The sequence below is a fragment of the Panthera leo genome, chromosome B1 (genome assembly GCF_018350215.1).
Source record: "Panthera leo isolate Ple1 chromosome B1, P.leo_Ple1_pat1.1, whole genome shotgun sequence".
NCBI classification, from domain to species: Eukaryota; Metazoa; Chordata; class Mammalia; order Carnivora; family Felidae; genus Panthera; species Panthera leo.
Genome location: NC_056682.1, coordinates 159,319,904 through 159,344,629, shown reverse-complemented (window position 1 = coordinate 159,344,629; position 24,726 = coordinate 159,319,904). Strand labels below are relative to the sequence as shown.

General features: G+C 41.4%; 1 protein-coding gene and 1 long non-coding RNA gene across 3 annotated transcripts; one reads left to right on the top strand and one right to left on the bottom strand.

The window, feature by feature from the left end:
- Positions 1–6,527: 6,527 nt before the first annotated feature.
- On the bottom strand, positions 6,528–19,222 carry SPINK2 (serine peptidase inhibitor Kazal type 2). The gene is made up of 4 exons (XM_042934029.1): positions 19,113–19,222; positions 17,742–17,794; positions 8,138–8,247; positions 6,528–6,855 (listed from the first exon to the last, which is right to left on the bottom strand). The coding sequence occupies exons 1-4, from the start codon at positions 19,165–19,167 to the stop codon at positions 6,810–6,812; spliced, it is 264 nt and encodes an 87-aa protein (XP_042789963.1). The 5' UTR covers positions 19,168–19,222; the 3' UTR covers positions 6,528–6,809.
- A 98-nt stretch (positions 19,223–19,320) lies between these two features.
- Positions 19,321–22,670, top strand: LOC122217150. 2 transcript variants are annotated; one of them, XR_006201318.1, is made up of 3 exons: positions 19,321–19,406; positions 20,194–20,644; positions 22,142–22,670. It is a non-coding gene; the product is annotated as an uncharacterized LOC122217150 (long non-coding RNA). The 2 variants fall into 2 exon arrangements; XR_006201319.1 differs by having other exon boundaries at positions 19,321–19,537.
- Positions 22,671–24,726: the final 2,056 nt, after the last annotated feature.

Genomic DNA, 24,726 nt, shown 5'->3' with positions numbered 1-24,726 from the left:
GTCACGATCTCACGGTTTATGAGTTCGAGCCCCGCGTCAGGCTCTGGGCTGATGGCTCGGAGCCTGGAGCCTGTTTCCGATTCTGTGTCTCCCTCTCTCTCTGCCCCTCCCCCGTTCATGCTCTCTCTCTGTCTCAAAAATAAATAAACATTAAAAAAAAAATTAAAAAAAAAACAAAAACAAAACAAAACAAAAAAAACAAGTATGGCTCCAAACCTCATGGAACTTACAGTCTATAGCAAACATCAGATTCTGGGTTTCCAGAAGTGAGACTTGTTCTGCTTTTCAGAGAAATTTAAAAGAGTGATCCTGTAGATTTTGCAGGGCCAGGGGTATGTTTTATTCATTATTATATACCCAGTGCTCAGCCTGTAATAGATATCCACAAATGTTCATGGCAGACATGAGTGAATGATCAGATATAAAGTGGATACTTAATAAAAAAAAAAAAACTTAAATCAAGTGTAAGGTATGCTCCTAGAATTGCTCAAGATCACCTGGGCGTTCAGTGCTGTTCTCTTTTTCAGATGAACATAGGAACACAAATAAAATTCACCATTGGGGCGCACCTGGGTAGCTCAGTTGGTTAAGCATCTCACTCTTGATTTCGGCTCACAATAAAAAAATCAAACCCCGCATCGGGCTTTGTGCTGAGCATGGAACCTGCTCGAGATTCTCTCTCCCTCTGCCCCTCCCCCACTTGCATGCGCTCTCTCTCTCTCTTTCTCTCTCTCTTTTTCAAAATACATACATGCTTGGGGCGCCTGGGTGGCTCTGTCGGTTAAGCGTCCGGCTTTGGCTCAGGTCATGATCTCACGGTTTGTGAGTTCGAGCCCCGCATCGGGCTCTGTGCTGACAGTGCGGAGCCTGGAGCCTGCTTCGGATTCTGTGTCTCCCTCTCTCTCTGCCCCTCCCCTGCTTATGCTCTGCCTCTCTCTGTCTCAAAAATAAATAAAAACATTACAAAAATTTATACAAAATACATACATGAATACATAGTAGAGAGACAGAGAGAAAGAAAGAAAGAAGGAGGAAGGAAGGAAGGAAGGAATTCACTGTTAGGCAAAAGTCAAAACCTGTTTCTCTTGTGGTGTGCAGTTGTGTGTTTGAGTTATCTTGCCTGTTTGGGGGGAAGGAAGGAAATTCAGGTGGCTAGTGATTTTGTTGTCATTATTTTGTGAGGCCTCCTAAGCATCCATTCCTTCCATCAACAACTATGCCCTGTGCTAGGCACTGTCCCAAGCACTGAAGACACCATGATGAGTAAGACTGGCAAGATCTCTATTCTCTGGGAGCTTCCATTCTAGAACTCTCCATAGACTTGTACTATTCTTTTCACCACTTACTTTAGGTGATTATAATTACTACATGTCACTTTTATAATCAGAATATTTTTGGGGCGCCTGGGTGGCGCAGTCGGTTAAGCGTCCGACTTCAGCCAGGTCACGATCTCGCGGTCCGTGAGTTCGAGCCCCGCGTCAGGCTCTGGGCTGATGGCTCGGAGCCTGGAGCCTGTTTCCGATTCTGTGTCTCCCTCTCTCTCTGACCCTCCCCCGTTCATGCTCTGTCTCTCTCTGTCCCAAAAATAAATAAAAAACGTTGAAAAAAAAATTTAAAAAAAAAAAAGAATATTTTTAAGAAGGGGAAAGGGAATTATTTAATACATGGTGGAAAGAACTCTGAATCTGTAATACAACTCTGAGTCTATCTGGTGCAGCACTGCTTCTGTTACACAACAGTGGCAGTGAAAAGAAGACCAGGCACTCATTTACCACAAAAAGTGCATAAATAGGACCAACCTTTTCAGAGAGGAAATTTTGCGGCCTCTTTCAACATTTTTAAAGTAAGCTCTGCACCCAGTGTGGGTCTTGAACTCACAACGCCAAGAACAAGAGTCACACACTCTCCCAACTGAGCCAGCCAGACACGCCTCTTTAAACATTTTAAATGTCTGTCTTCTAATCAAGTAATTCCAGCCTCATGAGTTTATCCTACAAAATGCTTTCACAAATAAAGAAGGATACGTGTGAAGATGGTACCGCAACATTATTTGCGAAGGTAGAAAATGACAACCTAAATGTCCATCACTAGGAAATTGCACAAATAAATTATGGTATGCCCATATAATAGAATGCAATGAAATAGATCTGTATGTAGTGATTTGGGAAAACATACATGATATATTCTTACAGGGCCAGGGAGAAGTCAAAAAAACAGGTTGTTTCTTTTTTTAGGGTATAGTTTTCTATAAAATAGCCAACAGTTCACATGTGCTAAGCAACTTACCATGTATTATTTAATTTACTCCTTACAACAAAACTGTGAAATAGGTACTATTATCGTCCTCACTTTACAGATGGGGAAACAGAGTTTCCATGAATGCATATATGTGACTTTGAGCTCATATGCTTAGTCACTGCTAGATCCAGGAACCAATTCTCCCTTTAATTAGACTAATGTAAGTTGGGAATTTTCCACTTTCAACCAAGAAAATTCTAATAACCCAAATATAACTCAACAGAAACTAAATAACAGCACAATAATATAACAGAATACTATGTAGTTTTTAAAATGAAGAAACTACATATATAACATAAAAATAACCTAATATAAGAGAAAAGCACGTTTATAGAATATATATATATATATATATATATATATATATATATATTTGTTCTATAATACTAGATAAAAGTTTATACATAAAAGCATGGAAGTATTACAGTTCAATGTCACAAAAACAATACTGTAATGAAATTCTTATAATACATGTTGACACTTTTTAATTTATTTTGAAATATTATTAACAGTTCTTACTGACTATAAAAGTCTTTCATTTCATTGTACTAGGAGTGGACAGGAGAGGAGAATGAGACTAAAACAGGGAGACCCTTTTACTTCCCACACTTCCAAATTGCTTACATTTATTAGTTGAGGGGCGCCTGGGTGACTCAGTCTGTTAAACATCTGACTTCGGCTCAAGTCATGATCCACAGTTCATGGGTTCAAAACCTGCATCAGGCTCTGTGCTGACAGCTCAGAGCCTGGAGCCTGCTTCCGATTCTGTGTCTCCCTCTCCCTCTGCCCCTCCCTGGCTCACACTCTGTCTCTTTCTCTCAAAAATAAATAAACATTAAAAAATTTTTTAAGGGGCGCCTGGGTGGCGCAGTCGGTTAAGCGTCCGACTTCAGCCAGGTCACGATCTCGCGGTCCGTGAGTTGGAGCCCCGCGTCAGGCTCTGGGCTGATGGCTCGGAGCCTGGAGCCTGTTTCCGATTCTGTGTCTCCCTCTCTCTCTGACCCTCCCCCGTTCATGCTCTGTCTCTCTCTGTCCCAAAATAAATAAAAAACGTTGAAAAAAAAATTAAAAAAAAAATTTTTTTTTTTAAATTTATTAGTTGAGGAGTTTATGTGGTAACAACCCAATTCAAACTGCTATAAGCAAAAAGAAAAAAAAAAGTGTGTTGGGTAGAATATTGAATTGATAGTGAGCCAGCTCACAGAATCAAAGGAAAAGCTGACCAACTGAGCCTGACCCATGGCAAGACGGGACATGTTTCCCTGGGCATGTTGGCATCATGCTCTCCTACTACAGTCTTTCTCCATAGTGAGGGGTCACGGTTTCCAGCAGCTTCCAGAAGCACAGCCTCTCAATCTCACCACCTAAAAGGAAAAGGGCTCTTTCCTGAGGATGGATTCTGAACAGTCACAAACCCACTGCAGACCAACCCTGTGATTAGGGTAGTGGGAATTATGACAGATCATGACTGGTTTAATTTGGACCAGGTGCTTACCCTTCTGTCTACCTCCAGATTCAGGGATACTGGATCATGTAAGAAGGCAGCAGCTCCATTCAGCCAGAAGTTGGGAGTGAAGTGGAAAAGGATAATGGAAGGCAGAAGCAATAGTACTTTAGGGCAGAAGAAGAGAGAGTTGCTGGCTATACTAAATGACCAGTGTGTACTACATGAGCATAAACTTCTCTTAAAATTTTTTTTAGGGGTATCTGGGTGGCTCAGTCAGTTAAGCGGCTGACTTCAGCTCAGGTCATGATCTCACAGTTCATGAGTTTGAGCCCCACATTGGGCTCTGTGCTGACAGCTCAGAGCCTGGAGCCTGCTTTGGATTCTCTCTCTTTCTCTCTCTCTCTCTCTCTCTCTCTCTCTCCCCCCCGTCCCTCCCCCGCTTGTGCTCTGTCTCTGTCTCTCAAACTGAATAAACATTAAAAAAAAATTTTTTTTTAATTTTTAGGGGACCCTGGGTGGCTCAGTCGGTAAAGCATCTGACTCTTGATCTCAGGATCATGAGTTCAAGCCCCACATTGGGTGTGGAGCCTACTTAAAAAAAAAATTTAAAGCTATTCTCATTTTGTGTATGTGTGTGTGTGTGTGTGTGTGTGTGTGTGTGTGTGTATGTATATACATGTATATATATTTTTTTTTTCAAGTGACAAGGATGTATGTATAAGAATGTTCTCTGAAACATTTTATAATCATTAAAAGTTGTAAACAACCTACAGTTAACATCTATTGATTTTTTTTCCTCTCGGGTTTTCCCTTTTTTCCCTCTGGGAAACAATGGACCCAAGGTCTCATCTCAGCTTAACTAATCCTGTATCACCTTAATTCTTCAGAAGGGTGGATGCATAATCTAACATGAACCAGTCAGGGTCTTTGTCCAGGAAAGAGTCATTTTCTTTTCAGGTAGTAAGATTGTTGGGGCTGTGACTCCAGGATTATTTTCACCTGGAACTGATAGAAAAGAATTACTTCCTGTTAGGTCAGAAAGTTGCTAGGATAGAATCTGGAACTTCCAATTTTGTCTCTCACACAGGAGGTGAAGCTAGTCTATGAATGAAGCTGTTCATGCTAAAATAAAGAGATGAGACACAGAGAGATGGCAATTTCTGGTGCGCTAAGGTCTCTGGTTGCAGGCACCCTCTGAGGCTAACATCAGCCTGCTCTTCTGCAAATAATGACTAAAAAGGACAATGAACTCCCTCTTTAGCTAAGACTAGTGTGAGTTGGGATCCTTCCAATTTCAACAAAGAGAATCCTAATGAACAAGCTGAATATAGATCAGTAGAGCCTGGATAACTTATGGCACAATAATAAAATACTATGTAGCTTTTGAGAAGAACAATCTATATTGTCATTAAAAAAAAAAACAATATAAAGAGAAGAGCCATTTTATGGGACGGGGTGTATACATCTGTGTCTCTGTGTGTCTGTATGATTCGATATACACATATATACTTAGGGAGAACAAAAAGGAGACTATGTTCCAAAAAGTTAATGGTGGTTACCTCTGGAGGCTATATGGGCATAACTTTCACTTTTTAAATACACTTATGTATTTCTTAATTTTCCAAAGAGTATATACTACTTTTATAAAAATTTTAAGCCAAAAACAACTGTAGCCCATTTATGTTATAGAATTTCCCACTTTACTGCCTTTACTCCACATAAACAACAGGACTGGGGATTTAGAGACCCAGGCTTCTATTCCAGACTTTCAACGTGTTCTATAATGTTGGGCAAGTTGATTTGCCTCTGTGGGCCTCAGTATCTTCCTCTCTAAGAGAGGTCCTTGAAATAATGGCAGGTACTATTTCAGCAGTTTCTGTGTCCCAGCACTGTGCTAAGCAGTTTCCTCTCCACGGTTTCATGAGTTGAGCATTAATCCCGTTTTCCATATAAAAAACTGAAGTGTTGGAATCAGAATCCAAGCTCAGGTTTAGCTGACCCGAAAAGCCATATTCTTTCCACTACATGCTCTCTCAGCTACCTCTTGCCTCATGGCTCATGGTTTCCTGGTGCTAGAAAGTCCTTGCACCCAGGACTTGACTCAAAATCCTGTACCTAGAAACATCATTCTAAAGCAACCCCCCGTCGCTTTTATTATTGTTAACATCTATTCTTTATATTGTATCAACCTCTAAAACAGGATGTTTCAATCTCACCACTACTGATATTTTGGACTGAAAAATTCTTCATTGTTGGGAGCTGCCCCGCCCCCTCCACCCCCCACCCTGGGTCACTGCAGGATGTTTGACAACATCCCTGGCGTCTACCCACTAGATGTCAGTAGTGTCCACCCTTCAAATAGTGACACCAAAAATGCCTCCAGACATATTGCCAGATGTCCCCTGGAGGCAAAATCACCCCGGAGTTGAGAACCACTGGTCTAAAAGGAGTAAAAAGCCAAATTCCTACATTAACCCTGATGGGCAACTATTGAAAGGAGACACTGACTCTAGTAAATATTTCTACCTGCATGATTCTTTGACTTATCAGCTCTGCCTAAAATCGGCTCCAAGTGTCTCACAGTTATTTGCTTTGTGCAGAACAATGTCCCAGGCACATATACATTAACTATGTAAGATTTGAGGTAAGGGGGGCGTAGAATAAAGCTCTCCCTCTCAACAATAACTCCACTTCTCCCTTACAAAATTCATCTTTGCCTGTGAGGAAGAGTCACCAGGAGGCTGCAGAGTAAGAATGGGTATTCAACAGAGAACAGCAGTACTTGAATACAATGCTGATTTTATTCCAGGGAAATAAAGCAATGCACAAGTCACCTGGGCAATAAGCTTAACTCAAGGGGCAAAAGCCAAGAAACAAGGATTTTTTTTGTGTTTGTTTTAATTATCAATTGCTCCACATAGCTCTTTTTCACACCTCCTCTCAGAAAATGTGGGCTAACAAATCCCATGCAAAGGAACATAGGAAAGAGAAAAAGGGGAAATGGAATTCATCTAGCATACTGTTGAAGGTGGTTTCTCCAAGTTCTCTTCTATAAACTGCTCCATCAACACGGTCCACTCTGGATTATTTTAATGTCATGACCATCTTCCCTGCAAATTGAACAACCATAAAGACACATTTACTACCTACCTACCACACTGAAACTGTCCCACTCTTTGAACCAAAAAGACCCATGTCATTATACATTAGATTCTAAGGTGATGCTTACTTAAATCATTTTTAAAGTTAAATCTAGTAAACAATAGGGCCCCAATTCTGCCATTTTTCCCTAACCCTAAGGCACAGGGCACTAACCTAAAAAAAATCACTATGAGAAGACCTAGGTAACTCACTGAAGACTGACATCAGAGAAAGGACCCCGAAATACAATGCAGCCTACCTTGTCATGGTGTGATACTTTGTATGTGATTCCTACTCAGAGTAGACAATAAGCTAAGTTACAGCAAGACAAGATGTGAGTCTCAGCAGCCAATGTGAGCGCCCATATTAGTTGTTTGTCAGAGTCTAGGACTTAGAGTCTGGTATAACCATTGCACCCAAATAAATGGACCCTCAAGTTAAGGAGCTTCAAATGTGTAGGAGACATTTGAAGGCCGACTGACCACCCAAGCTATAGGTGCAAAGATACTGTGTCAAGACAGATGCTGCTGGAGGCTCTGTCAGCACAGAAGGTGACCTGACCGAAATCCAGGCCAAAGTTTGTCTCAGGTCCAACGACTGGACAGGTGCCTCACTGCTCACCTTGTGACACCTCCTTCCTGGATCCTCTTCAGAGTGGTTCATTAATTCCCTCCGCTAATTTTCTTCTGTGACTAACTTGTGTGATAAAGTGCGCAATTAACTGAGTAATTCATGAATTTAATATTGGCACTACATGGTTATTTGAAATGTGTCTTAATCCTGTGATTCGCCCTGCTTCATACTTACAGGAGAAGTCACAGTCACCTGTGAGTTACATGAAAGGCATCATGTATAACACTCTACTTAGCATTCTACTAGGTAGAATTATTACCTAGTAATAATTCAACCCAACTAGTTTTGCAGGTTGTACAGGTACCTGCACATGCCCTCTGAATTTAAAAGAATATTTAATATTTCATAGTTTAACTATTAATACACTCTTAATTTGGGGAAATTGCCCATCCATGAAAAGTAACATAACCTGATTATCAAGTGTATAATTGGTTAATCACAAATGTCACTCTCTGACTTTGACCTGGAAAATGAACTGAAGGATTGTCTTTTTAAATGTCAGTCTGAAAACACAACTACTATGTCACATTTGATTCTTACATCCAAGAAAAGAGTCACTACTTCCTAAGTAATCAAAAATCAAGAAAAGGACTAGTCTATACTGTAAAATTATGTTACCGGATTTTCATGCACAGAGTACACTCGTTAGGATAAGTGGACATGTCACTTCCACACACGGGGTTAAAGTCTCTGGGACATCCTGGTAATTTATATTGATTGCAGTTTGGCTAGGAAAGAAAAAGGAAGACAGAAATTACATAACTGAGACATTCTCATCACAAAATAGTTGGTGGGGGGGACAAAGTCCCAAGGCTCCTAAATTTCCTAGAAACACCCTACAAAAATATTTCTATTTTCCACACAAAAAAAGATTTTTCTAATGCAAAAATCAGATGCAGCATTGAAGCAATGGTTCAATACCCACTATGTAAGAAAAGGACCTTAGCCAGGCTGATTTTTTTTTTTAATTTTTTTTTTTTTTAACGTTTTATTTTTGAGACAGGGAGAGACAGAGCATGAACAGGGGAGGGTCAGAGAGAGGGAGACACAGAATCCGAAACAGGCTCCAGGCTCTGAGCTGTCAGCACAGAGTCCGACGCGGGGCTCGAACCCACGGACCGTGAGATCATGACCTGAGCCGAAGTCGGCTGCTCAACCGACTGAGCCACCCAGGCGCCCCTTTTTTTTTTTTTTTTTTTTTTTTTTTTTTTTTTTTTTTGCCAGGCTGATTTTTAAATGAAAGTCCAGGGGCTCCTGGGTGAGTCAGTCAGTTAAGCGCCCAACGTCGGTTCAGGTCATGATCTCACAGTCCATGGGTTCAAGCCCCACTTGGGGCTCTGTGCTGACAGCTCAGAGCCTGGAGCCTGCTTCGGATTCTGTGTCTCCCTCTCTCTCTGCTCCTCCCCTACTCACACTCTCTCTCTCTGTGTCTCTCTCAAAAATAAATAAACATTAAAAAAAATTTAAATGAAAGTCCAAGACAGGCCACCATACCCACTTTCCAACCCTCTAGCTTTATAATTTGTACTTCACTACTGTCTCCACAAGAATGTTGTTACATTCAACCTTAATCCTTTGGCATGATGTCAAGACAAATTCAGGAATCTAATCTTTCAGTCTGGATCTTTAAGGTACTGGCATTCAACCAAGTGCAACAAAGAAAACAGCACTGGCACTTAGGGGTGGTGATGGGTTGAATTGTGCCCACCCAAAAAGTTACGTTATTGGAAATAGAGTCTTTGTACAGGGAATCAATTTAAAATGAGGTCAGTAGATTGGGCCCTAATCCAATAGAACTGGTGTCCTTATAAAAAGGGGAAATTTGGACACAGAGTCATAAACAGAGGGAAGGTCACATAAAGACATAGAATTTACAAGACAGGGAACACCTGGGGCTACCAGCACCTAGGAGGAGAAAGGCATGGAACAGATTCTTCCTCACAGTCCTCAGGAGGAACCAATTCTACCAACATCCTGATTTAGGACTTCTAGCCTCCAGAACAGGGAGACATTCAATTTCTGTTGTTTAACCCCCTCAGTTTGTGGTACTTTATTATAGCAGCCCTAAGAAGCTGATACCAGGTCATGGAACTCAATCCTGTGATTTGATGGAATTGAGGCCAGGCAGGTAATACGTCTTGCTCACAGCTGCCAATCTCCAGCAGGGCCAGTACTAGACCTGGTCAGTGATCAGACTATGATGTGCAGAGTCTCACTTTAACAAAAGTCTAAATATATGGCCCACTGTATTTCTGTTCTATATGCATACATTTAAGGGCACCTGGGTGGCTCAGTTGGTTAACTGAGGGAGGCTTGTTTTGGCTCAGGCTATGATCTCGTGGTTTGTGAATTCAAGCCCCACAATGGGCTCCACACCAATATTATATATATAAATACTTGTTTTAGTAAATGGTGATCGCTTTTCCTCGCTTCAGAGTAAAAGAAGCCGCCCTGTTTTAGCACTCTGAATAAATGCAGCACACATTTCTACTGATACTATCTGGATTTATAAAGACCTAAACAAGGCTGGCCATGAGCCAAACTCTGAAGTAAAAGAGGTTTTGTTGACCCTTTCCATCCTCTGTTCAGCTCTCATTGAGGAGCATGATATGCTGCCCAAGGCTCACTAAGGTGATGCCTTATAGGGCTGCTCTCACAAGCAGAGTAGATGCCCTCTTATCCAATGAGACTGGGAGAAATGGTAGTTGGTCATTTAATTGATAAAGTCAATTAAAGCAAGGAAGCAAGGAAACAAAATATATATCCCAAGCATTTTATCATAAAACATATAGGTGAAAAACAAAATTGTCAATCTTTTGATGTAGGACAATGACAGGGCATGTAGCCACCTGTAATGCTACTATAAGATAACTTTCCTTGTCACTAGGTATGACTGTATGATTAAGGCAAGGCCAATGGGATATACATGGAATTATTGTACAGCAACCTCTGGGAACCTCCTTTAAAAGAAAGCAGGTACTTGTCCTTTGTTTCCCCTCAATTTTTTTCTTAGTCCATTCCTCCATCCTCCTGCAGAGTGCATGGAGCTCTAATCTTTGTTTAGAGCTTTGTTAGACTGGGAAGATAGAGGCCACATTCTCAGACAGCAGCACTGTGTGCTCCTATTTTGAGTTTTTGTTACTTGCAGCTGAATCTAATCCTAACTGATACAAGAGATGAGAACTTTCCTGTGACTATTTCAACTACAGTTGATCTTTGAACAACATGAGTTTAAATATATTTTCTCTTCCTTATGATTTTCTTAATAACATTTTCTTTTCTCTAACTTACATGAATACAGGTAAGATAAGGATGTAACACATAACATACAAAATGTATATTAATCAACTCTTTATGTTATCAGGCTTCTGGCCAACAGTAGGCTATTAATTAAATTTGAGGATCAAAAGTTATGCTCAGATTTTTGACTGTGGGAGGGGGTCAGCATCCCTAACCCCCTGCATTATTCAAGGGTCAAGTGTAATTAAGAGTTTTGTGTGCTATCACTGCAAAAATGATACCCATAATAAGTCACATATTATTTCCTATTTTGGTTTATTTAAAACAGAATTTCTTGGGGCACCTGGGTTGCTCAGTTGGTTAAATGTCTAACTCTTGATTCAGCTCAGGTCACGATCTCACGATTTGTGAGGGTCTGCACTGGCAGCACAGAGCCTGCTTGGGATTCTCTCTCTTCCTTTCTCTCTGCCCCTCTTCTGATTATGCTCTCTCTCTCTGTCTCTCAAAATAAATAAATGAATTTTTAAAAATGTTGCTGCTCTTGTACTGTTGTTTCACACAATTCATATTTTGGACCAAATAATTCTTTGTGATGGGAGACGGTCCTATGCATTGTAGGATGCTCTCTATCCATTAGATGCCAGTATAAACTCCCTAGTCATGATGATCTAAAATAACACTCTAAATGTCTGCTGGAGAGCAAAATTGACCCTAATTAAAAACTAATATTTTAAAATACAGAATTTAAGGGGCGCCTGGGTGGCTCAGTCGGTTAAGCATCCGACTTCGGCTCAGGTCATGATCTCGCGGTCTGTGAGTTCAAGCCCCGCGTCGGGCTCTGTGCTGACAGTTCAGAGCCTGGAGCCTGTTTCAGATTCTGTGTCTTCCTCTCTCTGTGACCCTCCCCCATTCATGCTCTGTCTCTCTCTGTCTCAAAAATAAATAAACGTTAAAAAAAAAATTTTTTTTTTAAAAATACAGAATTTAAGGGGCACCTGGCTCAGTCGGTAGAACATGTGACTCTTGATCTTGGGATTGTAGGTTCAAGCCCCACACTGGGTGTAGAAATTACTTAAAAATAGGGGATGACTGGGTGGCTCGGTCAGTTAAGCATCTGACTTTGGCTCAGGTCATGATCTCAGTTTGTGAGTTCAAGCCCCAGGTGGGGCTCTGTGCTGCAAGCGTGGAGCCTGGAGCCTGCTTAGAGTTCTGTGACTCCCTGTCTCTGTCCCTCTTGAACTCATGCTTTCTGTCTGTCACGCTCTCGCTCTCTCTCTCTCTCTCTCTCTCTGAAAAGTAAATAAACATTTTAAAAAATTACTTAAAAATAAAATCTTAAAAAAAATACAGTCTTCTGGCATACCAAAGACAGTAGGCTATCTACAGCCAGTAAGTGATCAATACACTATGGAAATTGTTCAGAGAGAAGGGAGAGGATCACTTGTGACTTGCTTAAGTGGAAGGTGTTGAGTGAGTGTTTAGTGTTAACTAGCCCTGGTGGACCTACACAGGGTTGCCTGTGCATACAACCTCATAAGCTTGTTAAAAACTGATTTAGTGCCATTGGCAATGACATGTATGGAGCTAGAGAGTATTAAGCTAAGGGAAATAAGCTAGTCAGAGAAAGACAAATGCCATATAATTTTATTCATATGTGGAACTTACGAAACAAAACAAACAAGCAAAAGGGAAGAGAAAACAGAGAGTGAGGCAAACCAAGACACAGACTGTTAACTACAGAGAACAAACTGATGGTTTGGAACTGATGTTTCAGAGAGGAGGTGGGTGGGGAGATAGATAAAATAGGTGATAGGTATTAAGCAGTGCTATGATGAGCACCAGATGTTGTATGGAAGTGTTGAATCACTACATTGTACACCTGAACCTACCCTGTCTGTTAACAAACTGGAATTTAAATAAACACTTAAAAAACAAACAAACAAACAAACAAACACTGATTTGGGGCCTCATTCCAGACCTACTCAATTAGAATTTCCAGGGTTAGAATCCATGTGTCTAGAGGCCCCTCAATTCGGATTCAGCTAGAACTGGGTTTAGAAATGGCTATTCCCAATCATCTTGACATCCAATCCACTTAGACTATGTATGGAAGCTAAGGAGAATGCACCAAGACACACAGTTTGGCACACAATTTCAGGGATCCCCTGCTCTAGACCTTTTTTTCCTCCCTTTGTTTAACCAAAGTACATCTTGCCTATGCCCACTCTCTGATTAAATAGGTAAATAACTAATCAAAATCAATCTATTTAGCCTAAAGATCTTAAGGGTTTTTTTTTTTAATATTCAACAGCAGTTTTCAAATGCTTTCATCTCAAAGGATGACTAGTAAATGAGTTTTGAGGAGCAGTAACAGGCTGGTAAGGAAGTTTTGGTGTTTTGTTTTGTTTTGTTTTGTTTTGTTTTGTTTAAGCAGAAGACTTTTGATGTCTCTCAGATCCCCAAGAGATCTACCCAGCTGGAAGGCAATGTTGATATTTCAGTCTGATTCCAGTCTAATTCTCATGATTTCAAAGCCAGCTTTGGCTAGCCACCATTTAACTTTATTAAGTCCAGGTAACTCATTTCCTGGATTTTCTCTGAGCAGAGACATGAGGCTTTATGAACAAACACTTTTCACTCTTATCAATGAGGTCAATCAATTTCATTAATAAATTACGTTCTCATTAACCCTTAGTTTTATACAGTTACCCAAATTTATGAAAAAGGAAAAGAAATTCAGAACAGGTTCACCATCTAGGGAGGCTCTAAATTACACCCCACAACATGCCAACTAGAGAAAAGAGTTTACCCCTGGCAGACTGCTCCTCAGAGCTTTAGAAGACACTCTCATTCTGGAATAGTGTCACGTGGTATTTTTATTTATTCTTTAGAATCAATTTAATTTTTATAGAAAGATGTCATATGCTTTTAAGTAATTCTCTGAGCTCTATACTCTGAATCTTTTCTTTTGAAAGATTCTTAAATACTTTACCAAATATAGTCCCTCATTTGTTTATTCAATAAATGAAGAAGATTTTAAGATAGATGTTAGAGAACTACAAAGACAAATTGAGTCCTACCTGTAAGAAGTTTGGTGTATCATTAGAAAATCAACAAATATACGTGGTGCTCTTAAAGGATGGACAGAATTTAGATTAGAGAGATTTGGAAGAATGTCCACCTCAAGGAAATAAAACAGACTAACCAAAGGCACAGTAGTGAGGGAAGTGTCTGATCTGAGAGCAAGGCAGTTTAATTTAAAGGAGCATCCAACACTCTTTCATAATAAAAACACTGAACAAACTAGGCAGAAAAGAGAGCTTCCTCCAACCTGATAAAGAATAGAAAAAATATATTTAATGGTAGAAGACTGAACGCTTTTCCTCCAAAATTAGGAATGACAAGGATGTCCATTTTCATTTGTTCTATTCAACATTGTACAGAATATCCTAGAAAAGACAATTAGGCAATAAAATAAATATAAAAGGCATCCAGGTTGGAAAAGAAGAAATAAAACTATCTCTAATCAAAGATGCTATACTCTTTTTATAGAAAGGTCTGAGGAATCCACAAAGAAACTGTTAGAACTAAAAAACAAGTTCAGGGGCGCCTGGGTGGCTCAGTCGGTTGAGCGTCTGGCTTCGGCTCAGGTCATGATCTCGCGGTCTGTGAGTTCGAGCCTCGCGTCGGGCTCTGTGCTGACGGCTCAGAGCCTGGAGCCTGCTTCGGATTCTGTGTCCCCCTCTCTCTCCGTCCCTCCCCCACTCATGTTCTGTCTCTGTCTCAGAAATAAATAAACATTAAAAAAATTTTTTTTAAATAATTAATTAATTAATTAATTAAAATAAAAAAACAAGTTCAATATGATTGGAGGATACAAGATCAATATACAGAAACCAATTGTACTTCTACACACTTGCAGTGAACAATCTGAAAATGAAATTGAGAAAAAAATTCCATTTATAACAGCATCAAAAAGAATAAAATATTTAGGAAAATATTTAGCAAAAGAAGCATAAGAATTGTACAGCAAAACTACAAAACATTGTTGAAATAAATTAAAGGACTAATAAGTGAAAAGGCATCCCATATTCATGGATCAAAAGATTTAACTTTCTTAAGATGGCAACATTCCCCAAACTGATCTACAGGTTCAGTGAAATCCCTATCAAAAATCTCAACTGTCTTTTTGCAGCAGAATTTGGCAAACTGATCTTAAAATGCATATGGAAATGCAAGTGACCCTGAATAGCCAAAACAATCTCAAAGTAGTTGGAGGATTCACACTTCCCCATTTTGAAACTTACTACAAAGCTACAGTAATTAAAACAGTGTGGCACTAACACCTGAAACTAATACAACACTGGATGTTAATTACACTACACTAGCATTAAAATAAAAACAAAACAAAACAAAGAAAAAACTGTGGCCCTAGCATAAGGATAGAAGAACATAAGCTATGGGAAAGCAGTGGAAGGTACAGGTAGAAAGATAGGCTGCAGTAAGGACACTCTGTGAACACTGGGAAGCTCCAGGTTTTGCAGAAAGTGGAGACACTAAAGAGTTAAGGAAAATTACTTAGGGGGTCACTATGCTTGGGGACTCTAAACTGGAACGGTCGCAACAGAACTGGGGAAGAAAGCAAAGATCTCTTGAGTGATTCATTCTTTTAATAATCCTGCACAAACAGACCGAGGTCCTGTAGCATTTGCTTCCTGAGAGAGAGTGCCCTTTAAAATTTTGCACCCTAGACACCCAATTAGCCTTACCCTAATGCCAAACTTGAGATGAAGGTGGGACTATTCCCATTTTCTGAAAGAAAATCAAATTCCCCAAAATTGAGTCTTCTGATTAAAATGTATTATTGGGCACCTGCTAAGTGCTGAAGATTGGACACCAAATAGCAAGACATCATCCTTGACCACAGTAGTATACAGTTTACTGAAGGGAGACAGGCAAACAGGCAATTTACAGTTCAATGCTATGATGGGTTAGTGAAGAGCACTGGATCTGGAGTAAGACTGCTTGGGTTGGAATCATAGTTCCACCCTGTGGCCCATGCCTGGCTAAGGGGATAATAATGATACCTACTTCATAATGCTATAAAAGATTAAATGAGTTATTATGTTTAAAGCATTTAGAACAGTATTTGGCAGGGGTGCCTGGCTGGCTCAGTTGGTAGAGCATGCACTCTTGATCTCTGAGTTGTGAGGTCAAGCCCCACACTGGGTGTAGAGGTTACTTAAAAAAAATCTCAGAATATGTCACCCCAAAACTATGACTCTTTGACATAATTATTTTGAGTTAAAGGCAGCTAAGAAGTAACAAACCCAAGAAAAGTGCTCTGTACCCTCACCCCTTTTCTGCCTAAAGGCAGGATATAAATTCTCCTTTACTGAAGACAACTCTAGACTCAGCCCAGAGATGGCACCAGAGGAACCTGCAAACAAACCTTACTCCATTAGTTTCCTCCCATACATTTACCTTCCCATAGTATGCCACCCTTGGAAGCCTAGAATCATTTTACTTTGTCCTGTCATGTCTCTGCATGTCTACTTATAAGTCTGACTTGTAGTTGGCTGGCTTCCTGGGCTGGTTATTCTAAATAATGAGTTGGTTTCCTGAGTAGGTTGCTTCAGGTTGTGGGTCAGAGTTCTATTTTAACAAATGGTCTGACATTGTCCATTTGTATATTTTCTTTATACAATTTATTGCTCTTGTTAAAGATGCTATATAAGTCAGAGTTCTAAACCACCTCTTTGAGTTACTCATCTCTGAATGCTCCCACATGTATGTGTGATGCACATGTTAATAAACTTTCTCTGTTTTTTTTTCTTGTTAAACTGTCTTTTGTTCAAGAGGCCCCAGCTGAGAACTTAAAAGGGAAGAGGAAAGCTTTTAATCTTCCCCTACACTGTCATGGTGATGATGATGATGATGCAGTATAGGTTGCATGAAACCAAAGAGAAAGTGCATTTACATATTCTTTGGAGTTAGAAAATGGGATGAGAAGGTTTCCTGGAAGAGGTCTACTCTGAGTTGAATACTCAAAGTTACTTAACCCCCTAAGGTAAATATCCCCATATGTAAAATAATATCTATCATACAAGGTCACTATGAGGATTGAGAGACTGAATACACAAATGGACAATGACAGACCATTTATTAGAACAGAACTCTGACCCACAACCTGCAGCAACTTACCCAGAAAACCAACTCATTATATAGAATAACCAGCCCAGGAAGTCAGCCTGCTATAAGTCAGACTTGTAAGACGTCAGACAGCCATCTCTGATGACAGTCCAAGAAGCCAAACAATAACCTCCGTAACAACTGGCCCCAAATAGCCAGGACTTGGTTAATACCTACCAGCTTCTCTGAGGTTTGTCCCCACATCCAACTGAGGATCAACCAAAGAAAGCCAAATATGCACTCCTTACCAATCACACAGGAAGCCTGCTTCTAGTTAGTCTACATACAGCTTCCCCAGGCCAACAGCTCCAATCAGGGCATACCTAAAGCCTTCCCTTGTTCCCGCTGCAAAGCTTCCCTCCTCCTCTGCCTGCCTTTGAGTCTCCACCAAAACACAAGTGATAAGTGTGGCTGACTCCCTTGCTACATCAAGCTATGAATTTTGCTTTTTTGCTTGTTCTCATTTAGTTGGGCTTCATTTGCTTCCACAGACTTCAATTTGATAATGTTCATAAAATTTCTAATACAAGACATAACCATTAGATCAAGGATCTTTTGAATCATTAAAGAAACTATTAAAGGAAACAATGTGCTGATGCCATCAAGGACTGAGCTATTTTCAACCAAAATTTACAATTTTTATCTGTATCAAAAAGCCTGCCTTAGAATCAGATTTCTAAAGAAGTAAACAGTTTCAAAAGTGGCAGGTGAGACCTGAAAACCAGCCCCAGCCCAAACTGTGTGGGCTTCACTATACTAGTGGAAATAATACAAGTGGCTTCCTACTTACTGTTCTGTATTCTGAAGTCTGGCTGAACTCAGAGCGCGAGGAGTCCAAAGAGGCTGTCAGAAAAGAGGCATTTTAAACTATATGATTAAGGTCAATTCTTATTGATAAAGGGCTTTTAAAATCCAGCTTGTGGGACGCCTGGGTGGCTCAGTTGGTTGAGCGGCCGGCTTCGGCTCAGGTCATGATCTCACGGTCTGTGAGTTCGAGCCCCGCGTCGGGCTCTGTGCTGACAGCTTAGAGCCTGGAGCCTGTTTCAGATTCTGTGTCTCCCTCTCTCTGACCCTCCCCCGTTCATGCTCTGTCTCTCTCTGTCTCAAAAATAAATAAACATTAAAAAAAATAATAAATAAAATAAAAAATAAAATCCAGCTTGTGATTTATCCAGGCCATACCCTCTCTCAGATGCCCAACTTCTTTGAACAGCCCCCATTGCCCACCCCTACCCCCAAAGAAGGGTATTTGGTTGTTTTCTGGCACTCTTGTGACAGGCACACAGAAGGAACATTTGGTATGGGTCTGTAACTGACCACCCTAACAGGCTTGCTTGAGAAAGAACATTGGAACTATGGAATAAAAGGCATAGTCGTATGGGACACCTGGGTGGCTCAGTGGGTTAAGCATCCAACTTTGCCTCAGGTCATGATCTGGTGGTTCATGGGTTCCAGCACTGTGTCAGGCTCTGTGCTGACAGCTCAGAGCCTGGAGCCTGTTTCAGATTCTGTCTCCCTCTGACTCTGTTCCTCCCCTGCTCATGTTCTATCTCTCTGTGTCTCTCAAAAATAAATTAAAACATTAAAAAAAAATTTTTTTTTAAGTCAGAGAAGTAACTCTTACTAATTCATGATATTCTTGTCCTCAGTGGCTAGGGTAACAAACACACAACTTAACATTTGGTATTACCACTTTAACTCCACTTTCAAATGGGCGTCAAGACCAGGTGGACTAAAGCCCCTTTCTCACAAGCCTCAGAGTGCCTGATGCATTTGGCATTCACAATCCCTAATTCCTGTTCACCTCTTGCAGACGTAGGGTCACTGTGTCCATAAAAACCCAATTTCTGATCTTGGGTTCCAGAAAATCAGCCTTAAGGGAGAAAGAGCAGACAGCAGTGTGTCACTAAGAAGGAGCTGGGAGCCAAAGCCAAACAAGATCTTAAAGCACGTCCGCTGGCTCCACCGCCACCCCCGCCCTGCACGACCCCACGTTCGCACTCCTACACGACCGCAGGTCGCGGGGAACCGCCAGTAACGTGTGCCTGAAGGGCAGCCAGGGCCGCCAGGATCCAGGGACCGGCTGCCGCGGGCCAGAGCCACTCTCCGCTACTTCTACGCGGCTCATCGGGGCCCACCAGGCCTGCCCGGCCAGCGTTACCTGCCAAGTTCCCGGCCAGGAGCAACAGCACCAAGCGCACCGCCAAGAACGCCATGCTCCCTCTTTGGCCCGCCCGCCGGCCTCGGCCCGCTCCCGTGCCCGCGCGACATGCAGAGCGCGCCCAGGTCGGACAAGCAACAGGCTTGGGGAGAGGGGGCAAGGGGGACAGAAGGCACGAGAGGGGGAGGGGCTGGAGGAGGAGCGGTTGCTGGCCTCCCACTTCCGCGTCCCGCCGAGGATCGGGATGAGCGAAGGGAGTGAGCGAGATCTCTCCCTGCAGCAAGCCAGAACCTCGTAAGAGCCCCCCGGGGAACAACCCTGGGAGTTCTGTCGGCCAACCCCTGTATCTTCAGCATCTACTCTGTCCAAGACAGTGTTTGGGCGCTAAACTAAACAAAGAACCCGCTCTCAGGAGGTTTTCTGGTGTAGGTGTTGGGCGTGGGGTGACACGGGAAACTCCCTAGCGAATCCATGCAATAATTTCAACAATTAAGTGCTAGAGAGTGGTGGGAGAAGGTGAAGACTTTCCACGGAGAGATCAGGAAAGGCCTTTCAGAGGTGGCATTTGAGCTGAAAGTCGAAGGAGGAGAAGGAATCATGGTGAAGACGGTGGGAACAAGTAATCCAGGATCCAGGAAAAGCCAGTGCAGAGATCCAGAGGCAGGAGCCAGCTCAGTGTTTCAGCTGGAGATGCTGGTGAAAGAGGGGGCAGAGCGAGGGAGATGGAACCCAAGGCCAAGGTCAGGTGTGGTGGTGTAGGCTATGATAAGGAATTTGGACTTTTTCTGGTTGCAGTGGGAAGCTAGTGGAAGATTTTGAACTTGGGAATGCCCCTGATCTGACTTATGTTTTAATAGATTGGCTGAAGAATGGACAGGAGATGGGTAAGAGTGGAGGCAGGAAGACAAATTAGGTGGCTTTTGCAGCAATCGAGGCATCATCAACCAGAGATGATGGTGGCTTAAATTCATGTGTAGCAGTGCACTGGTGAGAAGTCAGATTCAGGATTTATTTTGGAAGTGGGACCAGGTGGGGTGAAGAGAATAACCAAGGATGCTCCCTAAGCTTTTGTTCTGAACAGCTGAATGGGTGATGGTGCCATTTCTGTGATGAAGAACATTTGGAGACAACGCCTATCAGACCTCCAAGTGGACATGTGTAACAAGGCAATTGGAATTACAAATTTAGAGCTGGAAATACAAATGAAGGAAACATCAGGGTATGAAAGGTATTGAAAACCATCTCTCTGCAGAGATCCAGATCAGAGCCCTGGTACACTCCTAGATGCAGAGATTTGACACATGTGGAGAAGAAACCTGTGAAAGAGGAGGAAAACCAGTCTAGAGTCTGAGGTTACTGAACCCAGGGGAAGTGCTGCAACCATGTCAGTTGCTCCTGTGAGGCTGAGAATACGGCAGACTGAGCATGAAGATGGGCTTTGGCAAGATGTAGTCATGGATGACCTTAAAAGGGACTGGTTTAGAGACGTGATGGGGTCCAGGGCCCAAATGGCAAGGATTGAAAGGAATGAGGTGAGAAAGTGGAGACAGAAGGGGCGCCTGGGTGGCTTAGTTGGTTTAGCGTCGGACTTCAGCTCAGGTCATGATCTCGCAGTCCGTGAGTTCAAGCCCTGCATCAGGCTCTGTGCTGACAGCTCAGAGCCTGGAGCCTGCTTCAGATTCTGTGTCTCCCTCTCTCTCTGCCCCTCCCCCGCTCACACTCTGTCTCTCCCTCTCAAAAATGAATAAATGTTAAAAAAAATTTTTTTAAAAAGAAAAAAGAAAGTGGAGACAGAGGGTTTAGATAACATTTGTGACTTTGGGGGAGTCTGGGTGGCTCAGTCTGTTAAGCGCCCCACTCTTGATTTTGGCTTAAGTCATGATCTCATGGTTGGTGAGTTCAAGCCCCACATTGGGCTCTGTGATGACCATGCAGAGGCTGCTTGAGATTCTCTCTCCCTCTCTCTCCCTCTCTTTCTGCCCCTCATGCGTGCTCCCTCCCTCTCTCTCTCAAAAATAAAGTGATGACATTTATTTAAAACAAAAGATAACAGCTGTGAGTTTTGCTATAAAAAGGAAGCCAGATATGGGCAGTTGATGGCCTAATGAGACTTCCAAAATTCCGTTTAAGGTTCATGTCAAAACTCTCCAATGTCCCCACCTTGCTAGGAGTAAAATCCAAAGTCCTTACTATGGCCTCTAAGACCTCTGCTGGTCTCTTACTGCTCTTCCCTGACTCACTCTTCCCCAGCCACACTGGCCTGCTTGCTCCCATCCAAGGGCCTTGACACTTGCTATTTCCCTCTACATAGATATCTACACAGCTTCCTCCTTCCATTCCTTTTGTCTCTGCTCAAATGACCCCATATCAGAAATGACTTCCCTGACCATAAATAAAAAATTAGTACTCCCCTCTTCCGGTTCTCCTTACCCTGCTTTTTTCCCCTCTCTCATAGGATTTATCTTTTTTTTAAACTTTGTGACACCAGCCACTTGTGTAAGCTCCAAATGGGGAGTGATTCTTTTTTGGCTTACTGATTCATCTCCAGAACCTAGAAGAATACCTCACATATATTAGCAGGTTGACAAATATTGAACAAATAAATGAGGGATTCCTAGGGAGTCAGGACCTTACCTAAAATGATGGTCAGAATAAAATAAATCACTAACATGCATAAGCAAAATGGCTATTTTGGTTAAGAAGGAGTTAAACCTTAATTCCTGGTTTTGTATGCATTCATTTTTTGCAGCATTACATAGCATGGCTATAAAGAGTTTTGTAGTTGAATACTTGGCTCTATAAGTTACTGAACTAGCTCTGAACCTCAGAGCTTCCACTTTTGCCTTCCCCTCGTAAAATGGGTACTGTAATAATAGAATCTTGAGTATTAAATGAGGTAATGTACATAAATGTGTTGAGACATGGTAGAACTCAATAAATTTTAGTCCCTTTCTATTTTCTCCATGATGACATTTGTAAAAGGGCAGCTGTTCTGTTCCTAGGCAATTGGGTGTCTGCTCTTTTTTCAGGTCACATTGGTCATTGTGTCGTCACAGAGCCCTTACAGCCAGTAGGCAGTAACATTGTCTATTTCTCTTACTTCCATATCCCTAGTACCAAGCACTGTGCCTGACACAAGCTCAGTAAATGTTTGCTGAATAGGTGAATCCTTGAAATGTGAAACTGACATCACAACAAGGAAGTAAACCAAAAAGGAAGACATAGGATCCAGGAAACAAGAATTCGAACCCGAGAGAGGTTTGTTCGGGTGGACCTTAATCCGACATGACTGGTGTCCTTATAAGAAGATGACATTAGGACCCAAACAAAATGTAGGGATAACCTGGTGAGGAACCAGAAGATGGCCATCTGCAGTCCAAGGAGAGGGCCTTAGAAGAAACCGAACCTGCCAACATCTTGGCCTTGGGCCTCCAGCTTCCCAAACTGAGAAAACACATTTCTATTATTTAAGCCACTCAGTCTGTGGTGCTTTGTTATGGCAGCACCAGGAAACCAGTACATGTACGTGATAAAATATATTTAATGAGTGTTTATTTATTTTTATTTATATTCAAATTATATGCATGTGTCATTTTGTATTAAAAAATTTAACTTTAAGAAATTTAACAAAAGGTTATTTTGAATGTCCTCCAACAAAAGCTCAACATAGTATTGGAGAGTAGTATTGATTTACTGATTTTTTTTTTCTCCCTAGATAAGCACCGTTTGAGACATTTACTAATTCTGAACAGAAATTTTGGTAACTATTCAGCAAATCTTAATGAGAAGTGTAAAGAAGAGAAATAATTTTGCCGAAGAGACACAACGAATTAGTAAATTGGCAGATCCATTTCTTTTTCTTTTTTTAATTTTTTTAAATTTTTTATTTATTTTTGAGACAGAGCATGAGCAGGGGAGGGGCAGAGAGAGAGGGAGACACAGAATCTGAAGCAGGCCCCAGGCTCTGAGCTGTCAGCACAGAGCTGGATGCGGGGCTCGCACCCACAAACTGCGAGATCATGACCTGAGCCAAAGTCTGACACTTAACCAACTGAGCCACCCAGGCGCCCCTTGCAGATCCATTTCTTTTCTGCCTCATATGCCTGTGTGTCAAATGTTGATCCTGTGAAATATTCCATGTATCAGTCAGGGTCCAGTCTAGAAAAAACGAGCCTCACTAGGAATTCTCCCAGAAAGAATTTAACATAAGGGATTGACCAGACCACTATTGGAAAACAAAAAAGCAGCAAGGGAATAGTGAGGTAACACTCAGAGATGGTAACTTCACAATGTATTACCCCTAAGTCTGCGGGAAAAGAGAGAAGAGTTCAAAATTATATTGAAATTTGGAGGAGAGGCCCTGGAAAGCTGAGACCCAGACCTCTGAGCAGGGATGTTGTGTGGCTAGTGCTGGTGGGTCTGAGACCTGTGATGAGGCCAAGACTAGAAGCAGCTGCTACAGCCCACAGAGGGATGTTGCGTTGGGGTGGGGTGGGGGGGGTTGGACAGGGATCATATTGGAAATTTCAGGAAGCTAGCTGTCAAAGCAGAAAGGAATTCTAGCACCCCAGAGCCTGGAAGGGTGGTTTTAGAGCTGACATACAATAATCTAGTGACTGGCATAGTCACATACCCCACTGCTTGATTTAGCAAACAAGTCCTGGGATGAGAAGACAATTTGCAGTTTTAAACTTTATCTGGCACCATGCATGGCTGAGTTCTGACTCAAGAGGGTAAATTTGGAATGAGTTGTTAATACATTTCTGAGTCACATAATTTAAGCTCTCTGAATAAAGTCCCTAAAATGAAGATGGGTTGTTTTGCCAAAGACTTTCATCAAGGACTGTATATGTTATGTATATTATACACACACATACACACACACACACACACACACACACAATTTTCTCCACTTTATTAGATTTGTTACCAAATAACAAACACTGGATTATAAACATCTTTGTCTCTGATGCTTCAGGAATACAAACTGAAATCTGAGCAGACTCAGGAACAATGTGTAGAGTTGTTAGTTGGAATTTCAGCTTCAAAAAGAAAGCCATGTACCCCTCAAGATAGATTTGTTATACATTTATGTGGGTGGGCTGCTGCTTCCTGTTATCTTGTTCCAAACAGTTGATATTATACCTTAAAAATATTTTATACCATGGTGGTTTTCATATAGTTGTCTCAGCATTTATCAGCCAGGAATAAAAGTTAACATTTTTTTGTAAAGGGCCAGAGAGTAAATACTTTAGACTTTGTGCATCATACAGTCTGTCACAACTAGTCAGCAATGCCATCATAGTGCAAAAGCAGACGTAGACCATAATTCAAAGAAAGAGCATGGCTGTGTTCCAGTAAAATATGGATTTAGATGTAAAATGTGAAACTCTAAGATTTTGAATAACATCAAAAAGACTGTAAAAAGCATTAAACACATCGGAATAAATTTAACCAAGGAGGTAAAAGACCTGTACTCTGAAAACTATAAAGCATTGATGAAAGAAATTGAAGCTGTCACAAAGAAATGGAAAGATATTCTGTACTCATTGATTGGAAGTTCATATTGTTAAAATGTCCATACCACCCAAGGCAATGTACATATTTAATGAAA

Bases quoted from the DNA above. Each gene is read 5' to 3' on its own strand.
- SPINK2 (XM_042934029.1), bottom strand. From the start codon at position 19,167: ATGGCGTTCTTGGCGGTGCGCTTGGTGCTGTTGCTCCTGGCCGGGAAC. The intron at 17,795-19,112 runs GTAACGCTGGCC...CTTTTCTGACAG, and splicing joins CCTGGCCGGGAACTTGGCAG to CCTCTTTGGACTCCTCGCGC. The intron at 6,856-8,137 runs GTAACATAATTT...TTCAATTTGCAG, and splicing joins ACTCTGTGCATGAAAATCCG to GGAAGATGGTCATGACATTA.